Source organism: Emys orbicularis, chromosome 18, assembly GCF_028017835.1.
Source record: "Emys orbicularis isolate rEmyOrb1 chromosome 18, rEmyOrb1.hap1, whole genome shotgun sequence".
In the NCBI taxonomy this organism is placed as follows: Eukaryota; Metazoa; Chordata; order Testudines; family Emydidae; genus Emys; species Emys orbicularis.
The window spans coordinates 14,847,003-14,872,138 of record NC_088700.1 but is presented as its reverse complement, the minus strand read 5'-3'; the positions used below and the strand labels follow the sequence as shown (position 1 = coordinate 14,872,138).

The 25,136-nt window shown below is 38.4% G+C and overlaps 1 protein-coding gene across 1 annotated transcript in view; it reads right to left on the bottom strand.

Moving 5' to 3' along the window:
- CDK5RAP2 (CDK5 regulatory subunit associated protein 2) overlaps positions 1 to 25,136 on the bottom strand; it is a 100,721-nt gene that overhangs the window by 50,380 nt on the left and 25,205 nt on the right. The window contains exons 13-18 of the mRNA XM_065418586.1: positions 20,080 to 20,250; positions 18,950 to 19,123; positions 11,057 to 11,154; positions 5,910 to 6,037; positions 4,593 to 4,708; positions 3,058 to 3,186 (exon numbers count right to left, since the gene is read on the bottom strand). Coding sequence (XP_065274658.1) covers positions 3,058 to 3,186; positions 4,593 to 4,708; positions 5,910 to 6,037; positions 11,057 to 11,154; positions 18,950 to 19,123; positions 20,080 to 20,250 — 816 coding nt within the window. The remainder of the gene's footprint in view (positions 1 to 3,057; positions 3,187 to 4,592; positions 4,709 to 5,909; positions 6,038 to 11,056; positions 11,155 to 18,949; positions 19,124 to 20,079; positions 20,251 to 25,136) is intronic.

Sequence of the window (25,136 nt, the reverse complement as noted above, 5' to 3'; positions counted from 1 at the left end):
GGGGGCTGCGCAATCCGGTGGATCAAAGCAAGTTCGATATAAAGCGGTTTCACCTATAACACGGTAAGATTTTTTGGCTACCGAGGACAGCGTTATATCGAGGTAGAGGTGTATTAATGAGCATCATTTTCTGGGGTGTATCCCCTTTCCAGGCCAATATGTGAATCCATAAGTTATGCTGCTCACAATGAAACTATTAACATTTACACTAAACAGACTGTAGTATAGCATTACAGCAACTGGCTGCAATTTGAGTCTTTTGCTGCTAAAGTCTCAGAGATTGAAAAGAAACTTTCTGTGCTCCAAGGAATACAATCTAATGTTCAACAAAATATTAAAAGAAAATAAGTGGCTTAATGCCAGGAGGAAATCTATTGAGAATAAGCTGCCTATTTAAAATATTTCCTTAGAGACTGAAAACCTTGAGAACGTTTTTCCTAAATGAACCACTGATATGCTTGGATCGCAAAGATCCCTGGAGCCCTGAAGGCTAGAATCAGTGAAGCTGCTTCTCTCACAGAAAGCAGACATTCAGTGGACAGTGCAAAAACAGCCCTTTTATCCTTTACACCACCACCACTTTGGAGCCAAGAAACAGACTACTCAGAGCTGACAGTCTTTTGAAAGATGCCTTGCAGAGGATCTAAGGTGCAGATTTATCTGGTCTGAATTCCAGTTTTGTTAAAGAAAAGAAAGGTCTGTACATTTTAAGAAGCACCCAAGAGGGCTATATCTTGTTATAACCTGCCAAATTTAATACGGAGGATGGACACTAGTGTCTTCTCAGCAGTGCATGCTAACACATACCGATGCAGCACCAAGACCGGCAGAATCCAGTATTTTTCTCATTTATTTTCAGTTTGTAAAAATTCACCAATCATGGCCCATAGCCCAAAATCATGAAGCAGGTCTTTTACTGACAGGACTGATTATATGGCCCATATAAACCTTTAAAATGAAACACACTGGATTGCTGAGCCTTTAACTTTGGGGTTCAATAGTACCTTAGTCACTCTGGCACTGACTTGAACAGCATTTTTTACTTGCCTCCTTGCCTTTACCAGCATTTTATACACGGGTTACTTTACAAATTTCTCTCTTATTTATTCTAAAGCTAGGTCCATGTATATAATTCTTTAGTGAATGGCCTTTCATGTTCCAATTGCACCAAGACAAGCACAGGAGGGCACAATATTCTGGGCTCTGATATTCTCAGCACATACCAATGCTGCCACTGGCATCAAATGTAGAATCAGTGAGGGGGCAGTGCCCTCTACAGGACTGCTAAACAAACTGCTGGAAATATGAATATATATGTACTAACCCCCATTTTTAAAATGTATATTTTACCCACTAGACTTTCAGTGCTAACCTAGTTATTCTATAAATCTGTAAATTAACTGTTTTTTTTAAAATGGATGTTATCCCAAGAGTACCTAAAGCAGTACCTTTAATTTATAATTAAAAATACATTTAAATTACAAGTAACTTGAGAGGCCTGACTTAAATGACAAAAAGCAAGGAAATTTAGTCTGAATTTTGATAATTGTCTTTACAATTCAACTGCAGCATATATGATAAACTCATCCTCTGCTGCCCAGGGATCTGTGCAGCACCTAGGCAATACATGCCACACAGCCCGCAAATGAGTTCAATACCTAAACACAACTGGAACGTATTATTTAAACACTGCATTTTCTGTTCTTTGGGTTTAAACAGATTTAGAAATTCAAGACAGAACATGCTGATCACACTCATTGTTCCTTTTGCTCTTGATCTCATTATCATTCAGTACGTAGTGCACAGGGAAAGTGAAATTAAAGAAGCAAGAGAAAGGTATTAGCAATAGCATTTAAAGCAAGAATAATCTATGACAAGCCATGAAAGTGAACTGGACATGTACACTATTTCCCTTATCTTCTTGTATAACAGGACAAATATAGGGACCCAATATCCAGAATCTTTTCCATCAGACTGTGAAGCTGCTATGCGGTGGGTATTTCAGCCCCATTGCTGAAGCAGTCCTAATTAGGGAGCAAATAATTGATTTTTCTGTTTGATGGCTGAATCAAACAAATAAAATCTAGTTTTGAATGGAAACTAGATTTTGTATTTTCTTTACTCACTGAAACAAAAAACAGAACATTTTTGTTTGGGTTGAAATGACATTTCATTTAGAAAATGTCAGTTTGAAATGCCATTGTTTCAAAAATGTCAATTTGAAACAAAACACCAAAATCAACCACTTCAACATTTCCAAAACGTTTGTTTTCAGCGTGTTTTCAGCAGAAACTATTTGCTAAATTTGACCCAAATTCACAAATAGTTTTGGCACCTTAAGAAATGCATTTTTTGGTAAATTTACTATTTGCCGAATTTTTTTTTTTTTTTTTTATTTCCCCAGTTCTACTCCTAATAAACCCCAGCCATAGGCAAAAAGAACAGAGGACCCAATGCTCCTTCCCTTGCACGTCTATCAGCCCAATCTTCTACAACTCCGCCCCCTTCTTTGTACGCTGTTCTGTGTTGCACCGATCCCTAAAACACAGGTTCCTCTCCTCTATGCATAGTGGAACCACCCCAATTTTGTTGCCAGAGGGACTTACATGGCCTCGGAGATGGACCAGATATGGTCTACACCCTAATAGGACTGCACATTGAAGTGAGAACAGTTCTCAGATAGCTGAGGAATGCATAAAGCAGCCACTGAGGGACACCTAAATGTTATGGAGGTTGCAACTTTCTTCGAAAAATAAGATCAACCACTCTTACCTGCAAATTTGTAAAATTAAAAGATCATAAAGCCAATTAATATTTTAAAATATATGTTTTCTTAAAAGTCAATTGAAAATATTGCTGAACACTAAAAATACTTTGGGCCTGATACTCAGTTGCCCTGCATCTTGTACAGTTATTTACATCATTTTAAAATGGAGTATAAAATATTAGCAGTCTGATCTAGCAGTGTTTTACACCCGCTTTGCACTGATATAAGTGACCATACAAGGTGCAGTGCAACTGAGAATTAGGCACAATATTTTAATATAGAGATCCTACCTCATTCTGGTTTAATATTTTCAGTGTTTCTTTCCCCTGAGTCTCTGATCTGGAGAGTCCAAGTTGTTTTTTCTTTAGCTCTTGGTTAATTGAATGCAGGTCCTTAACCATCAAGATGAGTTCAGCAACCTAAATACACACAGGGAAACAATCAGAAACTATAAAGCTCTTCCTAATACATAAAGAACTAGAGACATTTAAATTTCTTTAAATAACGCTATACAATATGTTAAAATTCAGAATTATAACGTTAGTTATTTCCAGTAAAGCTTAATGCTTCCATCACTGCCCAAGGGATTGTATGCATTTGAACCAGTAACATTATACAAATATATTAGAAGCTAGTGTTCAAAGAATGCTAATTTGGAAGACTTCAATCGTGAAGCTCAGGTTTCAAAATTCACTAGCAAGAAAAAAGTTCAGGTTCTATCATGCCTGCAGGTTGACTGGGAAAAAAGTTATTTTGATGCAAGTGAAAGCTGTTTTATAGGAACAGAGCAGCAGCATTCACTGAGAAGCATTTAAAAATAAGGAGTCCGAGTCTCCAATCTATTACCATTTCTATGCCAATATAACTTCATGGAGTTGCACTTATGTAAAAGTAGCAAACCAGAGTGGAAAATCAGGTCCCAAAACACTTTAGCAGACATTAACAACCTATACTCAAGTGGCATATCAATGTCTTTTGTTAATAAGTGTGCCCAAATTTAGAGCCAAATATATACTTCAGAGACACAGGAGGCATGGTCTAATGGTCTGAGCATAGGACTGAGAGTCAATCTGGATTCTGCCACTGACTCTCTGTATGATCTTGGACAAATCACTTAATCTTTCTGTGTTTCATTTAACCAATCTTAAAGGTAGATCTATTAATAGTCACCTATCTTTTCATTGGCCATGATTGATGTGAAGTTTCATTAATATATATTTGCAAAGGACTTTGATATTGAAAAGCATTCTTTAGGACGAACCCGTGCATGGTTTAGTAGTTAAAGCACAGGATGAGGAGAGAGGAAGATCTGGGTTCTGTACCCTGTCACAGCCTTGATGTGTCACCTTGGGCAAGTCACTTAATCTCTCTGTGTCTCCGTTTCTCCTTCTACAGAATGCAGGTAATACTTCTAGTCTACCTCACAGGGATATTGTGAGTCTTAATACATCAAATTTGTCAAAGCACTTTGAGATCCTTGGATGGAATGTGCTATAGAAGTGCAAATCATAACAATCATCACCATCATCTTATTATTATTAAGGAGGAATTTGTGAAATGTTCTGCTCTTGGGAGGCTTACAGATAAAAGAATTTAATTGGGGTTTATATAGAGCCAGACAGTTTAAGGCCAGAAAGCACCATCAAATCATCTAGTCTGACCTCCTGTCACAGATGAGAATTTTTAAATACTTTCAGAATACCCCAACTCTACCTAAATGATCAAAATGGTTTTATGTGAGAGAGAGAGAGAGAGAGAGAAAAAAAACTATAAATGTAGGAGAGTTAAGCCATTAAAAACAGTAAATAATAAAACAGATCTATACCTTTTTTTTAAGTTCTTCAAGAGACAGATGGTCTACCTGTAGGTTTAAATGATCGTGCTCTCCTAGGCAAATACTCATATAAGATGTTTGATCTCCACAAAAAGAAAAGGTTTCATCTGTCAAAATAACCAAGAGTGGGTATCATTTCAGATACATTACTCCTTTATATGAGAATACAACACAGAAATGCAAAATAAGGACATTTTAAAATAAGTGCATACTACTAAAACCGTAGGAACTATAGAGTTAAATGTTTCATTCCTCACACTAAGCTTTCTGTTTAATTGAAAGAACTTTCCCCTTACATTCTTTTGTGCCTCTGACATCTAGACATGCTGTATTTTCCATGGTTATCAGCATGCACTGTGAATCTAATTCTGAATTATAATTTGCATATTTAGCATTACATTTAGAAATAATTTTCAGTGAGGAAAAGTATGGCATGAATAGTTATTCTGTTTTAGCCAGAATTTAGTGAAAATGAACTGTAAGTCCCAATGGTAAAAGCCAGCTTAAATAAAGTTAGTGAATTTTATTTTGCCATTGGCTCAACAGACTGAATAGAAGATAGCTGCTTATTCCTTTCCTATATAATTGTGTTAAGTGATTTGTTTTTATGCAAACAATGAAACACCTGTTCATATCCAATACAGTACACAGTAAAACTCTATTTATATATGGAGGATGTAATCTAGTGGTTAGAGTAGGAAAGAGATATCTAAGTTCTATTCCTGTGGTTGACTGGTCAGTTCGTAAGTCTGGTGTTCATAACTCTGAGGATCTACTGTATTAAAAAGCTCTATCATGCTTCAAGGAAATTTCAACATAATAGAACTGGCAAAAAAAATTTCTGCTTCTGAAAATGCATGTCATGTTAGGAAGAATCTATCCATTTCTCTAAACAGAGGCTGTTTATCAAATATGGTGAAAGAATTAGATTCCATCACCAGGAAGTGATCCCATGCCCATGAAATTATCCAAAGCCAGGGATCCTTGACTTCCGCAGAGAACAGTAAATTCTGCGGATATGAAATTGTAGGCAGCTTGAAATGATCACTGCAGCAGAATTGCCACAGAATTACTAACACTGGCTGCAGGAGAAGATAAAAGCTGTCCCTATACCCTGAATGCTCAAAGCCACTCAGTTACAAATTCCCAAAGTGATGATCAGTGTAAGAAAACAGACAAAAGAGCTTTTTACACCTTTATCTACTTTCAACGTTTTCTACACAATCGCAACAAACTGAGTGTAATAAAAGCAGTTCTCTTGGGTGCAAAAGATAAAGGACTGGACCATGTTACCACAAATAGACAAACCTCTGTTTTTTGTGTCCTTAATTTGATCCTCCAGCACCTTCCGTAGATTCCGATTAGCTAAAATATCTTCCTCCAGTTGTTTTCGCAACAAAAAAATGTTGTTCAACTCTGTTTGCAAGCTATTGATACTAAACAAAAGGAAGAAATCAGAAAGTTTTAAATATTTCTTTTACGTTTCAATTCAAAACTTTTAAAATGTTTTGCTGTGTTACCGACCACAGCATCTTTTATACATCAAGGCTTCCATAAGGACTCTGTTCCACAGTAGCAATCATTGTTTTTCATCATACACTTATCTTATCTTGATGCATAAAATAAACAAGTCCCTACATAGCACGATGAAAATAAACCTTTATGTCTATGCCACCTTTCTAGCAGTTTTGAGAACTATTATTTGTAAGTCACCCTGAACAGGGTAGATATATTTTACAGGCCAACTTCTAAATAATTCTTTTTTAGGAAAATCAAAATCATTAGCTTATGAAAAGTACATCCGAAAGGTATCACTAATATGCTATATTGATGGCCCTGTGTATTCCATCATACTTCAATCATGGAAATTGTGGCAAAATCCACCCCTTGCTATACAATTGTTCTATAGAATCTAAGATTTTGTTTAAAAAAAACAGGTATCTAGCCTTTATGCTTATAACGTTTGTGACACCCCGGCACCCCCTTATTCACCACTGTTATATAATTAGGATATGTTTTGCACAAAGTATGCCTTGTGAGGTATCATTCTAAAAGTCTTTCTCTGCTAGACATTAATGACTCATTGGATTGTATGTGTTATCTTCGTATGTGAAGTTATGAAGTTTGGCTAGATATGTGTTACTGAACACATGTGAGGTTGAAAACACCCAAAAGCAGCCTTTCAGGTACAATAGTAAAAGGCCAAACAATGTTAATGGCTTATTAAGGAAATGCACACAAGCACAAGGATTACCCCAGGAACTGTGTACAACAGAAACCTCTCAGAGATAACACTACACAATGGGAACTGTTTGACCCAAGTCACAGCAAAAGAGCTTTCCAGCAAGTGGGAAGAAGATATAAAAGGGGGGAAATGACATCATGATGGTACCTCACTCACCCTACAACAACACATCTGGAAACACCTGAGGAACAAAGACTGAACTGGGGGAAGTGGTGGTCCCAGGCTAAAGAGATTTCTAGCCTGTGTATGAAAACCTGGGAAACCCAAGCTGCAAAGTCAAGGCAGCTTGTGCCTTGAGAATCTAACAGCCTGTTTATCACTCTGGGTGAGAATTTGCTAATTCATATCCTACCTATCTAGTATGTTAAACTCAGTTTGCGGTTTTGTTTATTTCCTAGGTAATCTGCTTTGATCTGTTTGCTATCACTTATAATCACTTAAAATTTATCCTTTTGTAGTTAATAAACTTATTTTATGTTTTAATCCAAACCAGTGTGCATTTGACTAAGGTGTCTGGGGAAAAGTGTGCATGGTCCTCTTCACATTGAGGGAGAGGCGGAACGGGTGTAAAACCATATACTGGCCAGATTTGACCAGGGCAGGATGGTACTGCTCTGGGGTCCTAGGCTGGTGGTTAGAGCACCTGCATGTAACTTCAACTGGGTGTGTCCCTACCTGGGTGAATGCTGGTGAAAGTGAAAGCTTGGAGGGCTTTGCAACTTGTCACAGCAGCACAGTGTGAGAGGGAGCCCAGGCCAGTGGATCACAGAGGGCTCAGTGGTACCCCAGTTCCAGGTGGTACTCTGGGAGGAACCAGTCACAAAGATAATCTTGAAAATGTGAACCAAATGTAGATTGAAGTGTTGTTTTTCTCTGGAAAAATAGCTCTGAGAAGTATAAATTTTCTCATTTATCTCAACGGGGTGTTAACTCCAAAACCTAAAGATGACAATTTAAGTGTCAACATTAACTAAATTAATTAGAGCATTTTAGCAGGAACATCCACCTAATGTGCTTATCCTAGACTCCCAAATTGCCTCCCATTCCTCCTGGATGTCAACAGACCCAGCTGTCCCCTATGTAGCTAAGAAAAGTTTCAGTTTACTCCACCACACCCCCCAGCAATTTCAATGATACGTTATGAACAATTTAAAAAACCTTGCAGTATATTGAAACCTTGCAGTATATACTGAAAATGAAACAGCTTAAAATAATTTGAATTCGATATTAAAATAACAAGGTGTTACTGCACTGATTATATATTTATTTTCATATTTAATTCATGCAGAACCTCAATATTTTAATATAAATGAAGCTGCTGCAGAATTTCCAACCTACTGCACCAAAGTAGCTTAGAATCCAGGGACATTTCAACAGAATTTAGGTCCAGTTTGCTGGGGATTACACTGGGGCACATTACACTTGCATGAGTGCAGTAGCATTGCATATAAATGCATAGTAAATAAAATTGTTTCAGCAAAACTCATGCTATTAAGGACCTGTGTACAAAAAGATTTTCATTCCATCTTCCAACAAAATGACAAGCATGCTGCTGTCAGTATTTTTTCCACAACGATTGCTTTAACCAACTCTCCCTCACTCAAGAATATATTCTAAGAGAAAGGTTTCAATACTATTAAATGCTCAGCAAAAATAAAACACACGTCTAAAAGCTAAGTAAGCACACTTCCATCTCCTCTTCACAGCTTAATGCTTTTACTGGAAAAAGCAACAATTCCCTGTTGTGGGGAGACAAAAGAGATGTCGTGGTCCTGGCTCTGAGAAAGGGACTCTTCCAAAATGTAACCATTAAAGTGGTTTGGAATAAATAATGCCTAAAAAAAGGACACACGTCAACCAAAACCAGGATATATTCTTTGTCTAAAATCCTTTTGTTAATGAAGGTCAGCACATGACTGTGGAAATTATCTGCAGGGCTTATCTAGTAGCACACTGGACCTTCAGGTTCTGGCTTCAAGGATTTAAGCAGCACGATCCGATGTACGTGGCATTGGACTGGGGGTCAGGAGACCTGGCTATTACTCCCAGCCCTTTCTCTCTCGGTGCTACACTTTCCCCATCTATATAACGGGGATGATCCTGCTCCCATTGAAGTCAGTAGCAAAACTCCCTTTGTCTTGAACAGTGTAGGATCGAGCCCAATGATACTTCCTCAACTTTGTAAGGGGCTTTGAGATCTATAGATGAAAAGTGCCACATCAAAGCTAAGTATTGGTTACTAATATTACACCTACTCCCTGCAGTCTTCATACTAAAAAAGGGAATTTCAGTGTTAGAAGTCATAACACAAGAACTCGGGGTCACCAAATAAAATTAATAGGCAGCAGGTTTAAAACAAATGAAGTATTTTTTTACACAACACACAGTCAACCTCTGGAACTCCTTGCCAGAGGATGTTGTGAAGGCCAAGACAATAACAGAGTTCAAAAAAGAACTAGATAAATTCATGGAGGATAGGTCCATCAATGGCTATTAGCCAGGATGGGCAGGAATGGTGTCCCTAGCCTCTGTTTGCCAGAAGCTGGGAATATGTGACAGGGGATGGATCACTTGATGATTATCTGTTCTGTTCATTCCCTCAGGGGCACCTGGCACTGGCCACTATCGGAAGACAGGATACTGGGCTAGATGGACCCTTGGTCTGACCCAGTAGGGCCATTCTTATGTTCTTCAAATGAGATGTTAAACCAAACTCTCTTCTACATGTGTCAGCTGACTATTCAAAAAGAAATCAATAATCCCATTACAGTAGGGAATAATCCCTGTTTTCTGATCTAGCCCTCTGTGATCCACTAACTCCTCTCTCAACAAAACAGATTCTACTGTCTAAGTCATGTCTACACTAGCAAGCTTACAGCAGTTCAGTGCTCGTGTAGCCGCTCTATGCTGATGGGAGAGAGCTCTCCCGTCGACATAATAAAGCTACCTAACAAGCGGCGGTAGCTATGTCCAGCAGGAGAGTGTCTCCCTCTGGACATAGCGCTGTGCACATGAGCGCTTATGCTGGCAAAATTTATGTCGCTCACGAGGGGGGTGTTCTTCCCAGCCCTGAGTGACATACGTTTTGTCGACATAAGAGGTAGTATAGACATAGCCTAAAGATGTATGTGAGCTATTGTGAAATACATAAAGACTATCATGCTTTGCTACACATTCATTCCACCGCCAAAATCTTATCTAACTCATGCTTTGTAACACACTTTGGAATACCTTAAAGAAAACACATACTATAAAAATACAATCATCTTGTTCTTTTTTAAACTTCCCCAAAAATCTGCTTACCTCCTTTGCTATAAATTTAAAGTTAATGAAGTAATTTTCACACCCCACATTGAGAAAGGTAAGTATTAACTGTATTTTAAAGAAGGAGAAACTAAGGCACATTGGGCCAGATTTTCAAGAGGGCTCAGCACCCCGCAACTCACACCGTGATGGTTTGGGTCAGATTTTCAAAAGACCTGGACCCTCAATGGGCTAGGTTCTTTTGAAAATCTAACCATTCATTTTGGTGCCCAAAGAGATTATGAATACAATTTTCAAAAGCCTCTAAGTGATTGATTTCATGGGAGTTAAACTCACAGGCACTTTTGAAAATCCCAGCAGTGCATCTTTAGGCATCTAAATACCTTTGACAATCTGGCCCTAAGTGACTAAATATTTTTTTTAAATTTTACCCTAACTGACTTGCCCAGAGTCACAGAGAAAATCTGGGGCAGAGCCAAGGTTAGAACCCAGATCTCATGTCTTCCATGCTTAGGCTTTTGCCACTAAACAATGCATCCTCTCATCATTGATTTATTTCATTTTATAGAAGTATTAAAAAGGCACATCAACATGATTTAGATGCCCTTGAGATAAGTTGCAGTACTTGTATTTTGACTTTTACATAACACACCACAAATCCCCCAGCCCCATGAGCAATTCGCAATCCCAACTGTTATAATTCTTCAAATTTCAAATGTTTGGGAGGAGAAAATGAGCCTTCCAACAAATCCTGAAAATCACCAGAGCTGGGCTATTTTGGACCATACAAACTAGTCCACGCATCCCCCCTTTTAAAGGAGATATTTGGGGCCAATTCCAGCCCAGTGTAAACCCATGAAAATCCACTGATTTGACAGTGGAATTGCACCTTCTTACCCAACTTGTAGCACAGATGACGTTCAAGCAAAGACAAAATAACATTTACCTGTCTGAGTCTTTCAGAGTCTTCACTAGAGTAGAATAAATGTGCTGCTCTTTTCTTAAAACAAGAATCAACTCTTCATATTCAGATTCTTTTTTTTCCTGAGTTAAAAATAAATTCATATTAATCCAAGAAAGTGATTTTAAGTGTGTGTGCATGCGTAAGAATATATATATATATTCTCTAGAGATGACAATTATATCAGTCTCTGCTTTTAAGAGAAGGCAAAAGAACAACTAGTGCTGGAGTAGCAGAATAGAATCAGAATTGAATCTGAAAGCTATTCATGCTACTTAAAAACAATTGTTATTAAAGAAGGCTAATAGTGCTCTGTTACTTACTTTATCATGAAACAGTCACATATCTAAGCAGTGGTTCATCATTTTTATCACAGTATACAAAATAAGCTTTCTACCCCCTTCCTATCCCCAGCCTCCTCACTTCCAAAAGTTTACACACTAACAAACCAGGGAATGATCTGGCAGGCAGGTATTTTGAGGGTTTCATGCTCCACTTTAGAACACTGCTCAAAGCACAGGCACTGACTTTTTGATTTCCCCAGGGGCACCCCACCCACTTCACTGCACCCCTTCCCCCAAGGCCCACCCTCGCTCCATTTCTTCCCGCCATGCCTCTTCCCACCCCACCTCTTCCTGCCCCCGCTCCTCGCCCTCCTCCCCAGCACTTCCTGCCCGCAGCTGAACAGGGGGAGGAGCTGATTGGAGGGGCCCGCCAGCAGGTGTTGAGCACCCACTAGATTTTTCCATGGGTGCTCCAGCCCCGGAGCACCCACAGAGTCGGCATCTATGGCTCAAAGAGTACTTGCTGTATTTTGGATAAAATTAACTTTCTATTGGCAGGGGATTCTAGCAACAAACTTTGGTCTATTACAGTGATTCTCAAACTTTTTTACTGGCGATCCCTTTCACATAGCAAGCCTCTGAGTGCGACCCCTCCCCCCCAATCAATTAAATATATAAAAAAAGCATTTTTAACACCATTATAAATGCTGGAGGCAAAGCGGGGTTTGGGGTGGAGGCTGACAGCTCGTGACCCCCCATGTAAGAACCTTGCGACCCCCTGAGAGGTCCCAACCCTGAGTTTGAGAACCCCTGTTCTATTATTTAAGAAAAGGGATTGTAAATGGCTGACAAAGGCTGAACATGTCAGAGACATGCATCCATTGAGTCAACTTCCTGAACAATAAGCCTGATTACTATGAGTCAGATACTTAAATATCTGTTCCAGAAAAACAAATGATTTGCCTTTTGAGAGCAAGAATTGCAGGTGTACTTTGTAAAAGGTCTTATGTTTCCAGTATGTGCCTTAGAGAGATTTTCTATGATTTTTGAGTTCTCAGGTGTCGCTTTCAGCAGGTGGCATACCTGCAGCCAGCAACATTTGGTTTCCCCATGCCCAGAACAGGAAGTAACTGGAGTAGCTGTGGGATATCAGTTGGCAAATTTTGATTTTCTAATGGTAACCACTGTATTTTCTGCTCTTGTTGAGGGAGAATAACAACTCCTAGTGCCTGTAATCATCAGTTTTCTTTTTTGACCAAAGATACAGAAAGCAAAAATCAAATCCTCCAGCTTTGTGAAGAAAATTAAGAGTTGATCTATTACAGCAACATACATTTAGAGAACAAGAATTAAAGGTAATTCTGTTTTCTCCATATTACATCCACAAGCTTGGAAACTACATTCTCCAGAGACACTTTATCATTAGTGAACAGATCATTAACAGAGGAGAAACCTACACTGTGGATTTCAACCAGCTGTTAGTACTCCAATTACAATCCCAAAGCAAAGCATTGCAACAAGGACCAGTTACAGTAGAACCTCGTTAATTCATACTAATGATGTGAAGAGTCATAGCAAATTACTGAATTTTTCAAATTAACAAAGTAACCAATACAAAAGCAGGGACATTTGCAGTTTACTTTTCATTATTTATGCTAAAACTTCATACTTTGTAAATATTCAACATTCAATTCATTCTATATTTTGAAAAAGTAATAATGTTTTGATCAACTTAGACCTCATTATAGCTTAACAGTGCTTACTAAGAAAAGAAGATAGGACATCATTTTAAAACTATAAGATCTTTCAAGAAGGGACCATATCTTTATATATGTTTGTACTATGCCCTACCACAGTAGTGGTCCTCTCCTGACTGGGGTCTCTGGCCACTACTGCAAGATACATATGAAAGGGTAATTTATATCCACAAACAACAAAGTATTCAGATTAGCAAGATCTACAGTATTTAAAGAGACATCCTATAATCAATAAAGTAAATACGATAGGAGGTAGCAGAGATGCTGACTCTCAACCAAAATTGAGAGCTGAAGACTAAAAGGGTAAATCTAGACTTCCAGTGGATGGTGAAGAGTCTCCAAAAAGTATCTTGTGAAAGCATAAAGGAAAATTAATTCAGGTTGCCAGACATAGAGCGTCATACCAAAACTTTGGAATTGTAATGTGTCAAGAATAACCTCTAAGCATGGAGGTCAGACAATATATAGATCATGATTCACATGGAAAAGAAGTTTGATCAGTGAACCAGTGGCAGAAAAAAACAACTTAAACTGACATTCCTGAAGCTTTAGTCTTCTCTAGAGAAATGCCTAAGGACTTTTATACATCAATCTTGGTGGAAGCAAAAGTACGATCTTGGTGGAAAGGTCGTAGAGGTGAGGGAATATCCTTCTCTGAACAAGCAATATCCATCTTTGACAGCACAATTAGAAAAGGAGGTTCCATATCTGTGTTGGAAGCTTCCTCACCCCATTGGCTGTGGTCATTATCACCAGGAACAAAATCCACAGAGACAGCCGGGCTGTACAAGTATGTGAGGAGTTCAAGGGAAGCCTTCATTAGCTTAGAACTGACCATCCTATATCTCCTAGTACTGGAAGATTTCAGCAGAATAAATCCCTCATGAATACCAAGACCAAAGCTGTTAGAGAACTGAAACCTAAACAGCATGTATATTATTAATAAAATGGCGCATGTAGTTCAGACTAGAATAGTTTTAGGAGATATGAACACCACAAGCCTCATGGCACCAGTCAGGACTCTCGCCAGTTTGTTGTGACCTGTAAATTCAACTAGCTAGCTAGAAGTTAGATACAAATGAACAAAAATGTGAAGAAATGTTGTTACTTTTACTTTTCTGAAAATCAAGAAGGATGAAGAGACATAGCATGATCCACCCTCTCCTTTTCTGTGTACTATTACTGTCACTCCTATACAAGGTGTAGGAGTGAATTATTCGAAGTAAATCCCCAAAGGTTCATGAAGAGTAAGGCAGATATGTAACCTACATCCTAGCCTAGACTACTATGTTATCGGAGTTAATGAAACATTAAACCTCTTGACATATAGTGTTAGAGCAAATAGCCGCAAGACATGTAGGATAGAAATATTAAACTTTCACTACAAGACTATGTAAGGAGGCAACCTAATCCATTCAAGTCTGAAAATCCATTGCCAAGTAGAAATGCTAGAGGACTTGGACGGCTATTTCCATCTAAAGATTTCTTAAATGGCAAGTGATGGAAGGAAAGGATATATAAATTTCCACACTAGGTAACACAACAGCATAGTCACAAGAGTATCCCATTTCTTCATGTAAGCAAGAGAGAGTTTTCTAACAAAATCGAGGTCATTTGGGAACGTCTGCAGGTTGAAGTCTTGATTGATTTCAATTGAGAGGAGGCTAGAACCTAGGCTTCCCCACTGACTAACTCCTATGTGACTAGGCACCCCAGAGGTTGGCAGCTTCCTCCAAGGTTGCACTGAAATGAGCTCAGACAAACCCTTGTGGAGTGTGGAGCCCTTAGGAGAGCGGCGCTGCCAGATATCACCGAGTCCTCTGTCTAGAGAGGAAGAATGGCATAACAACTGTTCCTATTGGTGACTCTTCTTGGTACATGTTATATTCATAACAGTTGGAAACGCCATAAGGCTGAGGGCTTGAAGCCCCAGTCTCCTTTTTCTGCTCTGTAAGGCAGAGCTATATATGCATTAGAGGTGTTACTCCATTGGGAGAAATTCCTGTATAGGGGAGTTAGTCAATGTGTAAATGCACTAGCTATGCCCATTTCAATCATCAGGCCACATGCAGGGTAGTGAACAAACAGCACATTTAAGTGTGATGATGCATGGACATCAACCTCAAAAAGATGGTTCTTTTCAGCAATAAGCTCACTTCACCAAAATCAGGAACTGAATCACTTCCCTGGTAATGCATTTACAACTTCAGCTTCAACAAGCTGAATGCAATGATTGCAATGTGCTGATCACAATTTAACAGACAAGACACATGTTTAAAAAAACATGTCAACTGCATCACTTTCCACAGTCATGATGACTCAGCAACAAAGTGCACACTGCATCAATTTCAATAGTTGAGACACGTCTGCAGTACTGCAACAACTGCCTCAATTCCAATTCTCAGGGCACACATCAACAGCTATCCTCAAGCCATATCAATAACTTTGGTGCACTGACTATAATTCTCTGACTACAGCAAATTAAACACCACAGTTGTATGCACACAGTATTCTTCAATTCCCTGATCACACAGTATTAACTCCCTAAATACTGAAGTAATTAGAACAAAAGACAAACAATGAGCTGATGACAGGATGTGCTTTGTGTCGGCAGAGAAGTCAGTTTTACCATGGGGGTATCAGCTAACGAGATTTCCTATTTCCGCATCAAGTGTATAAAGTAGCTCGCTTTCTTGGAAAGGTGCATTAGCACAGAAAAGCTACATTACAATAATTATACAGATTTTATTTACACCTACAAAATCAATTTAGAGTTAAAAACGGATACCTCTGTGCCCAGTTACTGAAGCACATGATTTACAAAATGGGCACCCTGTTTTAACACCAGAGCCTGGAACCATAACTAAAGGATTGAGCAAGAGCCTCATCTCAAAAATTCTGTTGCTTTTGTTGGTACTAAATTGAACTGCAAAGTTTGGAACAACTGAATTAAAATATGTGTGTGACAAATGGCCCCACTAACAAGGCTGTGTGGAGAGAATGGGGAAAAGGGCATTAAGTACAGAAATAACAAATATATTCAAAATTACATAGGAGTCCATTGCATTTCTGCATTCTCTAGTGGTAAACCCCACAATGCATCATTCTGAGACTTCACAGATATCAGAGGAGTCCGCAGTTGCATGACTAACCTAATTACCAGTGCACACATTCTCTCTCTCCACTAGCTCACTACTGTGGCGCATGAATCCAAACTTCAATTAGAAACTGCCTTTTATCTCCCCCATCATGGCCAAGGCACCCAGCAGTGCTTCAGATGAGTTGCTTTAAAATTTATCTTTACTTTTTTAAAGTAAAAAGATATTAAGAGCTAAGTTGCAGCACCTCCCAAATTAGTTTCTTAAACTTTAAAGCAGCAGCTAGGCTAAAATATGGGATTTAGTGTCTTGTATTTATTGGTGATGAGATTCCAACTGCGCACTTGGCTGGGAGATGGTGCAGCTCTGTAACTTCATCAAAGAGGCCAAATCAGCCAATGAGAACACAGCTTTGGATAATCAGTGTCCAAAGACGTACTATTAATATGCCATTATGGGCTCTTCCAGGGTGTGATCTTAGACACTGGTGGAGCTGAGAGGAGAATGGGTTTTGATTAGGTATTGTTCTCAGTCAAGGAGTGAACTAGCACAAGAGAATGGATTAGTGATTAGAAGTTGGCATTGGGTCATTACTATGCATAGCTCCATTTGTCATTGTTCTCGTTTCTGGCTGTACACCTGTATGGGACGGTAGGGTCGAAGAGGGGGCAGTTAGTTTTCATTTTCATTAATTCTATACGAGTCCATCATAGATTCATAGATTCTAGGACTGGAAGGGACCTCGAGAGGTCATCGAATCCAGTCCCCTGCCCTCATGGCAGGACCAATTACTGTCTAGACCATCCCTGATAGACATTTCTCTAACTTACTCTTAAATATCTCCAGAGATGAGATCATTGTAGCATCTTACTTTTTCCTCATGGGGGCAGCTATGTGAATGAAGTGTAATCGGTTTTGTTCGATGTGTTTCTCTTGCAGATAACTATAGAGGCAAAATCTCTGACTTTTCACAGGTTTTATTTTTTCTGCTTATGGGTTTGCTGCATACTGTAGCCAACACTGATACGTTTCCTCAATTGTGAGTTTACCACACATCCACTAAGTCCCAGTCTGTGCTTATGTGTCCCCTACTAATTCATTTTGGGTTTGCCCAGGGCAAATGGTGTTGTTACCCTCATAGGGAATTAATTCAACAGTCTACATAGCACAGCAGGTGTATGTCCTTGAGCAGGTTTCACTAATGAATGGTACACTGTGAAACAAGTGAAGTGATTACTGCTTCTATTTAACTGCCCTTTTGGAGATTTGAATTTAAACAGTTCTCCGAAATAATAGGAAAAAGACAAGAAACTTAATGTGTGCCTTCAAATGAAGCCTATTTGTTCTCTACCTGCACACGATAAAAGCACTAAAAGAACAAAAACATACATTGACAGAGACAGTAGGTAATGTCTCACAATAGGATTAAAAACTTCACATCTGTATGTGATTGTTTTGCTGGTACCAGAGTACTATATATAGTAACCAAAATGTATATACTATGATTTTGTATTATGACCTCAGGTTTCTGGCGACATGTATAAGCCATCCTAACTCTTCTTTATATTGTCAAATGAAAAAGACAGCCATGTTATCTATCCATCCTCCAGTTCTCACCACATGTCCCCACTTCAGAAGTCTCTGTACTAGTTTCGCTTTTAACTTAGTACAGTATTCTTTCCTTAAATTTACCTTCATTTCCACCTACATCTCCCACCCCAACTGTACACAAAATTCTTACTTGACTGCTCCTTTTGTCTCCTTTGCTCACTCAACTTTGTACATTCTTTCCTCTTCCCTGTTAGAAGTACACCAAGCTCCCTTCTCCTCCTCCTTCAGTAACATATCCAAAAACCTAAATGTTCAGTGAAATATTCCAGCCATAGTGACCATACAACTATCTGTTCTGCGTTATACAGAATTTTGCCTGCTTGTGCCTTCAGATTTTAAACTGTTTGGGGCACAGACTTGTATTTTCACATAATTCACTACTGTTCAGTGCAGAGTATGCTTATGGTACTATGTAAACAATAATAGTAATATACGCTTTTAAGACCTTGAAGTCAGCTATTAGAGAAAATATATGATGAAATGATTAATCAAGTGCTGGTTTCTTTCCTCCTGCCACACAAAAGTTTCATCAGTTGCACAAATTATAATAATCCTGAACTGAGTTAATTTTAATGGGTTAATCCTGATTTACACTGGCTAATTCCATTACCCTAAATTATAATGGGTTGATTCTATTACCCTATGTCAGTGTTTCTCAATTTGTTGATCACAACCCCCAAGAGGTCAAAAAAGGTCAGAAGGTATTGAAAATTGTATTACATTTCAAAGCAAAGAAAAACTCACTCCCCCACTCCCTTATCCTTCAAGGTCATGTATTCTCTCTATCAACCTTGTCTTTCTAAAAACCTGGGACCAACATGGTTACAAAAGCACTGCAAACAGCCTCCTGAAACACACACAAAGTAGAGCCATTGTTATCAAAGATACATTTTTTACTCTTACATATACTATAAAAGGGGTCTTTTATTGTGTTTTTACCCTCCAAAATAAGGGCTGTCAACCTGAAAAGATTGAGAAACACTGCCCTATGCTATATAGGTTAATTACAATTTACCTGATCCCACCTTTTTTAAATCAATGGGAAAATCCCCAGTGATTTCCAATAGGAGGCAGATCAGGCCCAATGTTTCTATTTATCTGTAGAGGCCAAGGTTGAGTGAAACTTACCTCCAACTCTTTGACAATCTTGATGATTGACTGCTGAGACTCGGAAGCACATTTTTCCTTTATTAAGTCTTCATTCTTCAACTCAAGATCTTCTTTAGCTTTTAAAAGGTTTTTACACTTTTTAATAAGTCCTTGAAGTTCTACATCCTTTTCTTTCACTGCTGCATCAAGTTTCTAGCGAAACAAAATAATGCATGTAATGAAAATCCTGCAAAGCTTACTATTACTAGTGCAAAAAAATGTATACCTATTAATACAAACTTCAAAAGCAACTTATTTCAAGTACATTCTTTGTTGTCTGGTGAAAAAAAGTCCAACGCAAGACCACAATAGGAGAAAAAGATAACATATTGACCCTCTTTGATTGCCCATTAATGTCCAAAATGTTCAAAATTCTTTTATATTTAAATAGTTAAATTAGAGAGCATAGAAAATGCCAAATTAGCAGCACTGATACACTAAAGTATGGTACTCAGTTTGGGCTGTAAGGTGCAAACACCCTCAATTCCTACTGACTTTGCTAGAAAGCATCTTTTATCCACAGAACAGGTTTAAGCAGGAGCACTACAGTCATCCCTGGAGCTGCCCATCAATGTACCTTAGCCCCGGTTTGAAGGGACTTCCTTATAAGGATGAGAGAGCAGTTCAGTATCAATACCCATTCCTTAACTTCTAGTTTCTGGGGAGCAAATTGATACAGGTTACCAAGGGAGGGTGTGGATTCCCCATCACTGGAGGTTTTAAAGATGAGGTTAGAAAAACACCTGTTCTGCCTTAATGTGAGAGGATGGACTTAGTGACCTCTCAAGATCCCTTCCAGCCCTACATTTCTATGAATACCCTGGATGCTTTGGGACCTTTTAAAGCACCTCGTTACAACAGCAAAATCTCTACATGAACACTGGCAAAGCTTCCTCCCTCCCCCGCCCTAAATTTCATAAACCCTAATAAGAACTCTTGTTGAAAGCGACACAGCTATGTATCTATTCTGCAAATACAATATTATAAAAAGTAGAGGATTATCATGAAAATCAACAGTAATTCCAAACAAAAATGGGATTTTGTAATCATTCCTCATACAAAATTAAGTGATAAGTTTTCATTTTTCATTTCAGCTTAAGTCTACCTACCTGAAGCAATAGATCCTTTTGATTGACACTGTCTGTTAGTCGCTTGATAACTAGTTCTTGACTCTGCAACTTCTGATTGCTTTCACTCAAAAGAATATTGTAATGATGTTCCACTGCTTTTTCTCTCTCAATCATTTCACCATGTAATTTCTCTAGCTGATTTCTAAGGTCCTACAAAAAGATGAAACTGAATATTTAGAAAATCAGCTTCACAAAAAACTTGAGTGACAACCCATGTTATTAGTTTAACTTTCCATTGCTTTAAATTACTCCTATCACTGAATGTTCTAAAGAATGTATCTAAGTCACTGTCTTCCTTTTAGCATCTTAAGAATAAAGTTTAGGCAATAAAACTTTAAGAGTGAGATGTCAATACTGTGTTACATTAATCTATGGTATTATTGTCTTAATGCCTTTCCTTCAGAATGACTGGACTCAAAGGCAGTAGAAAATCTCTCTCTCTCACACACACACACACACATTTTGTCACTGTCAGTCAGCATGAACATTCATTTCTTAAATCAAAGCAATTTTACGCCTTTGCCAGAAATAGGAGAAAATGGCTTAGTGGTAATTCAGTTTGTCATCTTTTCCTTCTTCCATTCACACCATAGAAATCCTTGCACTACGGTTGTTTTACTAGTTGCTCTTGCATTAACCAAAAGGCAGAAGTGTTAAAACATTTCCCTTCCCTTATGGCATGAGCTTTAGACACCAACCAGGGAAGAACAGTTAGTCTTGTGATTAAAGCACTGGAGTGGGCTCCATAAATGCTTCCTGTGTGACCCTCACTTACTCTCTCTGTGCCTCAGTTTCCCATCAGTCAAATTCATGTCTTGTCTATTTAAACTGTAAGCTCTTCAGCACAGGGACTGTCTCTAACTGGATCCATGTACAAGGGCAAGTATAATGAGACCAGGATCTTGGTTGCTGCCTCTAGGCACTACTGTAATACAAATAATACTACCCCCCTTATTTCGTCAGAGACACAGTCACAAACTTCCATATGTTCTACCTATTTACGTTCCTAATTCTCCTATCAATCATTTCCCTTGTCTGTTTGAAGTCCTTCATCTTCAGGTGAGGCTATATGTGGGGTCAAGAGGGCGCATCCCCATCAGAAGTCTTTGGGCAAAGTGTGTTTCAAAAATGACATATGTCCACTTCCTAACATTTGACCACTAAAGGGATCGATCCTGAAAACAATGGAACTATATATGGGCGAGTGTTTGCAGGATCAAGCACCAGCACAGTATATCTTATTACTAGACAGATTCCAGTCACAGGATGGAGGAAAGAGGCAGCATAGGACAAGGGAACAAAGCATAACGGTAATTTGGTTTCTCAGTCTTCCTCTTCCCCCCACCCTACTTCCAGCATCAGTCATTAGTTGCTTCCATGTAAAATGATCTGTTTATGGTGATTTTGCTAGAAGTTTCAAGAGTAAGAAGGGAAGGAGGGGCAGCTTGTGCCCTATAGTGGTCTTGTTTCTATATTGGTCTTGTTTGACAACTCTTATTTCAAAAATGTTCAGTGCAAGGATTGTATAATAGAATGGAAGATACCTACCAACAAAAGAGCAGTTGTCAAAAATTGCTTTGATGTCATTTAAAAGATACACTAGTTTGCGTTACTTTAACCGTTTTTAAAACCCCGTAGAGCCAGATGAGTTTTACGGAACACTAGCTTAACTTTCATTACTAAAGAAGTGTATGTGCTAAATATTGTATGCTCTAAATATTTTGCATATTGCACACACAGTAGTCACCCATAAAGAACATTTACCCAGACTGGTATTTAACACATCACAGTTACTTCTATTCTAAGTATAGAGAAATAACAATGGTTATACTTTAGTGGCAATCTGTTTATTAAGTTTTGTGTGATTTTCTTGACTTAATTACTTGCTTTATGCAAGTTCACATCAGACCCTTATTTTATTTTTTTTGTGCATTAAATACCAATTATTTACACTGCCTTTTGCTTTACTTTATTGAGCTGAATATTGGCACTCACTTTAAGAAATCACTAATAGCCACTTCAGACCCCAAATCTGTAAACTAACTAATGCAAGTAGTCCAGCTGAGTTCAGAGGGAGTAGAGACTATTTAAGTAAAGACTGCAGGATCAGTCCCAAACTTTGTGTTTGCTGAAGGCACTACCACCATCGCTCTCATACATACACTAGTCCTCAAATGCATGTCCATTTCCACCTAGTTAGTGACCATTAATACAGCTTCCAGGGTAGGGACAGAATGACCTTTTTGAAGGTGGTATGAAATTGCATGACTGTAGTTGCCTTCGGCTCCAAGTTATGGAATTCCTTGTTTGGGTCACATCAATCATATTCATTTGCAACATGTAAATTGGCATTCAAGGCCTGACTGAAGAGCTATGATTTTAGTGATGCATTCTATAGCTCACACCTTGACTTTAATTTTTGCATTTTTCCCCACTACATTTGGAGACTGAATGAATGAATGATCTTCATTTTGGTTTAGGCAGCTAAGACTTTAAAGTTAAACACTTGTGATCTAACACTCTCCTAGAGCCCAGAAACTTATTAGCTTTGATAAAGAAAAGTCAGAGATAGCTTTATGGAGAGAAGTCGTAAGCAGGCATGGACAGAAAAGAACCTTTTTCCTCCTTCTTACATGATATAAAAAGCAGTACTTGTCAAGAAAGGCACAGAGACTGTTTCCTCCCTGGAGTAACAGATATTAATGGCGGGGGGGGGGGGGGGGGGGATTTTGAATGGACAATATGTAGTGGTTCCTCAACAGAGAATGTAAAGGATTCTATGTGTCCATCTGTAGAGACAGTAGTGCAGCCCATGATATTTCCAAATCCTTGCTAGACTAAGCCATGACCGGAACTGAAAATTATTTTCTTTGCATAGGCTAGGATTCTATAACACACAAAACTACCCCTCACTACAGTAGATTGCTTAGGAGAAAGTCTATTGGTTTCTATACATTGAGTTACACGGATAATATGGTAGCTACAGCCCTTTACAATGCTTTCTGCCAACCTCTGTCTCAAGGGATTTTTTCTATGATTAATGATAGTTAGTTGAACTTAGAAAAAATGAAACTGAAACATTATAACTAATATTGGTTGAACACAGGAGTGCCTCCCCCTCTTTGTCAGATGGGGAACAGGTTGATGAATAATTAAGGCTTGAAGCCTCGAAACCTCTCTTTCAGTTTAATTTCAAGAGGGAAGAGCGGGTGGTAAATTCTGGCTAATGAGTTATTGTGCACTTCCCAACCAACTGATCAAATATGACTATAACGGAGAAATATACCTTAATTGCCCGTATTTAGAACAGGGTAGAAAAGCTACTTAACATATTTCACCATCAGAGCTTGAACAAACTCATGGATTTTGAATTTTACCTAATATTGAGAACATGTTGTATATATATACACACAGACAGTAGATGCACATGATATTTAAGATGTGTTGATCTTTATTCCTGGTCATTCTATAAGAAGCACTTTGTTAAACAAGGTGTATCTCAATAGTTGATTGTTTTAGCAACTAAACTATCCAGAGCTGATAATGTTGAGATACTGTCTAAAGATAGTTCCCTCTTAAAGACAAAAAAATAGCAGATGATTAAGTGCCAGCTAATACATAAGGCTGGGGTGGTGTGTTCTTTTGTTGTTGATGTTCCTGTTTTGTTTTTAATTAGTTGAAGCTAGCTAAAAATCCACTGAACAAAGAGGATATGAAAGTAGGACAGAGTAGCCATTTTGAAGAGAGTCCCTATTCCTATTCATCATGAGGAAGATCTTAATGATTTATGTTGATGGTTTGGGTGAACAAATCCCAAGTCTTTCACATACTAAACTTAACTGATCTTTTCCACTTTTTCCAATGCACAAGCCTACCCCATACTCTACCAAAATATTTCCTTGATCATTCTATACTGGCCAGGTCAGAAGTTGGGTAGAGGCACCCCTCATGGGCCTCTCTTTGACACAATCCCACTAGCTTGTTTTGATATTGTTATTTACAGAAATAGATAATGATTATTCTGTGTGAAAGGTCATTAAAAATATCCCACACACCTTAAAAACAGGAAAGAGATGAAATGGCATCTAACTATGAATTTGGATAAAGGGTCCTATACAGTTCAGGTCCATTTTGTTAGTTTTATGTCTATTTAACTGTATGCCAGGTCATGTGAAAATAATAATAGAACAGCTTTTTTAAGGCTGCTCACATAAAATGTTTGCATCAGATTGAGAAACAGAAAACCATTTTACTAAAGAGCAAGATATTATAGCATACATTTTTACTCCCACATACCCTCTACTCAGTGAGCCACAATTCATAGGCAATGTTAGATCCAAATGTACTTGCAGCTCCGAAACTGAAGCAGAGGTGGTGAAACTACCTAAGAGTAGGAGTAGATCAGGGATGTAATTTTTAAGACTGCTCATCTTTTGGCAGGGACACTTTTCCCCAAGGAACTTAATCACGTACATGAAGAACTTGGCCATAATTGAGTCAAACAGACTTCTCCAAGGGCTGTAACTATGTGAATCCCCCCTCAAAACTGTCCTTCCTGTACACATTTATATTCCAGCTCCCTTAAGAGAAGATGAAGGTTCTGGGTAGAGAAGACAGTTGAAGATAAAATACTTTAAATCAATAAAATGTGCTTTTTATGGCTGTTGTAATGACAGGAATCATCCATTCTCTTTTTTTTTCTAACCTCAATACACTGAAGAAATTTCAAGGAACAGCAGGGACAGAGATTCTGCAATGGCAAATGAACCGCACCTGAGATCAAACTAAAGCTATAACTAAAATAAACGGATAGTGTAGAGAAAAATATATATTGTTTACAGGGAAAGAGACCCCTCTACTGGATTTAGACAATATTGCAAGAGTCTACTGCAAATTTCGTATATAATTGGTGCAGTGAGAGGCCTTTAATAATTGGAGTACAGTGCCCCCAGCCGAGAACATTTAACAGTGGCAGAAGCTGCTCTAATACAGAGCATAACCTCATTGACACCTTCACATGGCTAGCCTGTCACTAT